We start from the raw sequence: 6,000 nt of genomic DNA on the forward strand, positions 1-6,000 counted from the left end.
TATAAAATATCCACGGTCAAGCCGGGATCTCCCTTTCCTATATTCTAAAGTGTATCCAGATTCCTCCGATAGGTCTAAAAGGTGGTCTGTTTTTGGCTAGGAAGCATGGAATTGAGCTTGAGCTTATTGATGAGGACTCTCATCACATTTCTTCTTTAAATTATTCGAATCGTCTGCATTGCCCTTGGTTACTCTCGTTTATTTATGCTCCTCACCTGAGCCATAAGAGAGTGGAGTTTTGGGAGAAGATTACTGGGGTTGGCTTTTCCTTCTAGGGTCCACAACCCCTACTGGGGGATTTTGATTGCATCCTATCCCCATCGGAGCCCTTTTTGATGTAGGACAATCGTTACCATATTTTCAGTGAAAACGAAAATAAGAAAAATATCTAATTGGCTCATATACGGTGAATCACTTTACAAATCTGTTTTGAACTACTAATCATCCACGCTCCGGTGCGTTTGAACCACAACTGTCGCATGCCGACCGGAAGGAAAACATTTGTTGTCTACATGCATGACTCGTTGAAGCCGGAGAAGAATGTGTAATGACATGTCTAGGATTTGGACTGGTGGCAAAAACGTATATCTGCTTCGAAAAACACCGATCTAAGAATCCTTGCAAAAACTGACAAAGCCAAAAGATCGGGGAGGATGACAAACAGCTAGGTGGAGTAGGCGGCCAAAAAGGTAGAGGAGGCTGGGCACTGTTGCTGAAGTCTAAACAAAATTTAAAACAAAAACAAGAAAAAAAGGGGAAGCGAGGAAGGACTCCCTTTTGGATTGCACTGGAAGGGGGCTAGGGTTTGCAGGCAACATCAATCTCCAATGATCCAATCTTGCAATGATAAGCTTTTGAGAAAAGTTAAATTTAATCACTTACGCTCTGTTTACTTCGACGTAAAATGGTTTCTAGAAAATAATTTCCGCATTTTACGGTGTTTACTTCAACATAAAACAGTGGTCAACGGAAAATATTTTCCTTTTGACCAAAAATTTTTCTTCAATTTTTGAAAAATTGTGTACGGTTTTGAAAACCGTAACCCAGCGAGATTCTGAGCGGGTCTTGGTAAGGTTCGTCGATTTAAGAATGAGATCCTCACATTTGGAAAATGGTTTATGGTTTTGAAATGTGAGCATCTCATTCTTAAATCAATGGACCTTACCAAGACCCATCCAAAATCTCGCCGGGACTTGCTTGGGACCTGCTCGGGACTTGACCGGGACTCGCCCAAGACCCGCTAGAGACCGCGCCAGGACCTGCCCGGAACCTAACCGGACTTGAACGGGACCCGCCCAGACCTGCCCGGGACTTGCCTTGGACCTAACGGGGACCCGCTCGGGACCTGACCGGGACTCGACCGGGACCCCCTAGGACTTGCTCGGGACTTGCCCTAGACCTAACCGGGACTTGACCAGGTCCTTCTTGGGACTTGACTGGGACTTGACTGAGACCCACTCGAGACTTTCCCGGGACCCGCCCGGGACCTGATTGAACCTGCCCGAGACTTGACCAGGACTTGCCCGTAAACCATTTTCCGAATGTGAGAATCTCATTCTTAAATTGACGGACCTTACTAAGACCCATCGAGAATCTCGCCGAGACTTGCCCGGGACCTGCTCGGGACTTGACCGGGACTCGCCCAAGACCCGCTCAGGACCACGCCAGGACCTGCCTGGGACCTGACCGGACCTGCCCTAGACCCAACCGGGACCTGCCCGGGACTTGCCCGGGACCTGACGGGGACCCGCCCGGGACTTGACCGGGACTTGAGTAGGACTGGCCTAAGACTTTACCGAGACCTCCCTAGGACCAGCTCGGGACTTGCCCGGGACGGCGGGACCTACCCGGGACTTGACTCGGACCTGCCTGAGACCTGACCGGGATCCACCCGGGACTTGCCCGGGACTTGACCCGGACCCGCCTAGGACGTCGCCAGGACCTGCCCAGGACTTGACTAAGACCTCGCTGGAACTTGATCGGGACCCACCCGGAACTTGCTTGGGACTTGCTTGGGACCTGATCGGAACCCGCTTGGGACTTGACAAGGACTCGCCAAGGACTTGCCCACGACTTGATCGGGAGGTGACTGGGACCTGCTCGGGACTTGACTGGGACCCGCCTAGGACCTGCCTGGGGCCTGCTCGAGACTTGACCGGGATCCTAGCGAGACATGCCCAGGACTAGATCGGGACCCGCCCGGGACTTGTCCGATTGGGTCCCGGGAGGGTCCTGGTCAAGTCCCAGCAGGGTCCTGGGTGGGTCCCGATTAGGTTCTGGGTGGGTCCAGGGCAACTCCCGGGGCAGGTTCCAGTCAAGTCCTGGGTGGCTCCCGTTCAAGTCTCGACGGGGTCCGGGGCAGTCCTGGTAGGGTCCTGGGCACGTGGCGAGTTCGGTCAAGTCCCGAGCGGGTCTTGATCAAGTCTTAGGCGGGTCCCGGCGAGGTCCCGGGCAAGTCCCGGGCATGTCCGGTCAAGTCCGAGCAGGTCCCGGTCAAGTCTTGGGCGGGTCCGGGCAGGTCCCGGTGGGGTCTCGGGCAAGTCTCACGCGGGTCCCGATGGCGTTCCTGGCAAGTCCCTAGCGGGTTTGGCTGAGGTCCCGATCAAGTCTCGGGCGGGTCCCGGTGGAGTTTCGGGCAAGTCCCGAGCGGGGTTGGATGAGGTCCCGATCAAGTCCCAGGTGAGTACCAGTCAAGTCCTGGGCGGGTTCCATCGGGTCCCGGGCAGCTCTCGGCGGGGTCCTGGGCAAGTCCTAGGTGGGTCCCGATCAAGTTCCGGCTAGGTCCCGAACAAGTCTTGGCGGGATCCTTATTGGAAAAAAAACAATATTAAAAAAAATTATTTTCCATGCGCACGGTAAATGCCATAAATTGTTTTCGACAGAAAATATTTTCAGGGAAAATGGCTATCCTGAAAATATTTTCCGACGGAAACAATTTTACGTCGAAGTAAACGGGGCCTTAATCATTACTTTATCATTGATGAGGAAAATTATGTGTTATATATGTGCTATCCCTAATGAGGTTGAGATTTTCCAAGCCATTTCTTGAGGGAGGTAATTAAAGCATTAATGAGAAATATATTATAATCAAAGTTTGGCGATCATTTATCACAAGCATTAGCTTCCGAATTTTGTTCAATATTTTATTTTGAAAATGTCAACTATTAATGTAGTATGCTGTTCTATAGTCTACAAATAAAATTGAACGGTCACATTAAGTCTTGAGGTAAGAAAGAAAGAGATAGGCCCAAATTAGTAGCAGATATACTCACACGAGGACAATAAAATATAGTGCGACCTTAGGATGATTCTGTGGAAGATGCTAAATCATTAAGTTGTTCCTGAATGGGTCAATTGTATTTTTAAATATCAAATCATTAAACTATGAACTTGTGAATTTTAAAAACAAAACATTTCTTAATGGAAACATCATGAATTGACTGAGTGTTTGCGTGTAGAACAGATTTAAGACCAGCAGACAGAAACAGTAACATATGTATAACTTATCATATTCGTCAAATAAAAATTCAACCTAAAGGAGCAAAAACTTTCCGTGTATGCAACATCATGACGGAATATTGTCAATTATATTTCTGTCTCAAACCTGGTCGTTGGAGGAATTTATCAAAACGACCAGGATTCGTGGCTCTTATATATATATATATATATATATATATATATATTCCAGTTTAAGTAATATTTTTTGTTATATATAAAAGGTTGGAGAAAGCAACATTAGAACAATAGAACTACACTGTTCCATTAATTGAAGTGGTCGGATTTGGCAGAATTTCGAAACGTGCAAATTAAATGGATAAATAAAAAATCGATAACTTACCAAGTTTTGCAGCCTTACAGGTTCCATCTGGTGAAAAACACAGACCGGTTCATTCACTAACTGATATAAATAGACATGTTCCCATGCTTCATCTCTCACTCCTCTCAAAATCAAGAATTCACAGAATACAGAGGAAAGAGATCATAAACCAGAAAAAGTATGAAAGGGTTTCCTAATTACCTTGTAGCTTTTGCACTCATGGCTATGGCATGCTCCATTGCCTCTGCCTATGACCCTGCTCCTCTGCAAGACTTTTGTGTTGCAGGTAGCACTTCCACTGATGCTGGTATATACACATTCTTGTTATTATTACTATTTTCTCTACAAGTCATTTGAAGCATCTGAGTTGTTTTTTTCTCAACCCATATCAATGTAATATTATAAACCATTATAATGTAATGTCTTGTGATATTAACAAACTTTTCTTTGTGCAGTATTTGTGAATGGAAAGTTCTGCAAGGACCCAAAGCTTGTCAATGCCAATGATTTCTTCTTCCAAGGGCTAAACATTCCAAGAAGCACTGCAAATCAACAAGGGTCGAATGTCACTCTTTTGACTGTGGACCAAATACAAGGCCTTAATACATTAGGCGTATCCTTGGCTCGCATTGACTTTGCACCAAATGGCCTAAATCCTCCCCACATTCACCCTCATGCCACTGAGATTTTTGTAGTCGTAAAGGGTACCTTGTATGTTGGCTTTGTTACATCTAACCCTGATAACCAATTTTTCACGAAGGTTTTAAATGCTGGAGATGTCTTCGTATTTCCAATTGGCCTCATTCACTTTCAATACAATGTAGGAAGTACTGATGCTCTTGCCTTTTCCGGTCTCGGTAGCCAGAATCCGGGGCGCATTAGCATAGCAGACACAATATTTGGATCTAATCCTCTCATCAATGCTGACGTTCTCACCAAAGCCTTCCAATTGGACAAGAATGTGGTTAACTATCTTCAAAAACAGTTTTCTTCCAACAACGTTTAGAGAAACATTTGTAATAGTAATTACGATGAACCATTAGATGGTTCATATAAAAAGTTTGCCTTGTTTTGCTAGTTTTAACATATATAGTTTTAGTAATTATAATTAAATGAAATGATTTCTTATGTACAAGCACTTTCTTTCCTTTTTCGTAGACAGGTTTTTAGGTTGTGTGGAGGTTTAGTTGGTACGTTCTGCAAATTTTTGCTGTTTAGGGATTTATGTATTTAGCCTTGGCTCAAGTGTAATACTGTTTAGAATTTTGCTCACTTGATGATATATACAATATTGTTATTCATTCATCCGTCCTTTTTGTGTCACTTTTGTGTCCCTAAAAAAATGAGCTGACTTTTAAAATTACAATTTCATTCATCAAACAAAAGCAAATGATTGATGATGAGATATTTGATCGCATCGGTGGGCCTAAGTATCGCTTACTAATTTGGTTTAAAAGAAGCTGAGTAATTTTAATTTAATAGTAATTCAAAAATTCATATCAATTTTTAAAATGATAACAAAATAGTCCATAGCGCTTTACTCCTCTTTAATTATTCATGATAATAAAAAATTGTTCATGTGCAATTACACTTATTTAAAACAGTAGCTGTTTGCTCTAGGAAACCATTAACTCTTACCAACTATCAAAAAATTACTAATACGTACGTACGCTGACACGCTTTTTCTAGCATAATAATAAAAAGGGATTAGCTAATTAGTTAGATAAGATCAAATTAAAAAAAAAAAAATAATAATAATAATACTAATACACACAGTTAAATCACCATTTATCCTAAAACTTTAAACTGATAGAAAAAAAAAAAAAATTAATCATTTAATCATTATAACATATATAATCATAACAAAAGATAATTAAGCTGAATTAGTTAGGTAAGATCAAATCATTTGACGTAGGCATTATTGCGAATAATAGCTGAAATAAAATGTTTGCTTATGTACTCGATCTCTCCCCTTTTTTTTTCGACATAGCATGCATGTACTACAAAAAAAAGGACATTTTTTGACGTGGCTACAGTACTAGAATTGTTGCCACGTCAGAAAATTTCTGACGTTTGAATTTTAAAATGTCAGAAAATAATTTTCTAAAGTGTGAATAGTGACACGTCAGAAATTTTCTGACGTGTTACAACAGACACGTCAGAAAATTCTGACGTGGCAGTGT

General features: G+C 42.9%; 1 protein-coding gene across 1 annotated transcript; it reads left to right on the top strand.

Annotated features, from left to right (window-relative positions):
- Positions 1-3,997: 3,997 nt before the first annotated feature.
- LOC132169135 (germin-like protein subfamily 1 member 7) lies at positions 3,998-4,823 on the top strand. The gene is made up of 2 exons (XM_059580222.1): positions 3,998-4,124; positions 4,273-4,823. The coding sequence occupies exons 1-2, from the start codon at positions 3,998-4,000 to the stop codon at positions 4,821-4,823; spliced, it is 678 nt and encodes a 225-aa protein (XP_059436205.1).
- The last annotated feature ends 1,177 nt before the right edge of the window (positions 4,824-6,000 follow it).

The sequence above is a fragment of the Corylus avellana genome, chromosome ca1, assembly GCF_901000735.1.
Source record: "Corylus avellana chromosome ca1, CavTom2PMs-1.0".
In the NCBI taxonomy this organism is placed as follows: domain Eukaryota; kingdom Viridiplantae; phylum Streptophyta; class Magnoliopsida; order Fagales; family Betulaceae; genus Corylus; species Corylus avellana.

What these genes read in the sequence shown, in the direction of transcription:
- LOC132169135 (XM_059580222.1), top strand. Translation starts at nt 3,998, where the DNA reads ATGAAAGGGTTTCCTAATTACCTTGTAGCTTTTGCACTCATGGCTATG. An exon ending in TAGCACTTCCACTGATGCTG is followed by an intron (nt 4,125 to 4,272) that starts GTATATACACAT and finishes TTCTTTGTGCAG; the next exon opens with TATTTGTGAATGGAAAGTTC.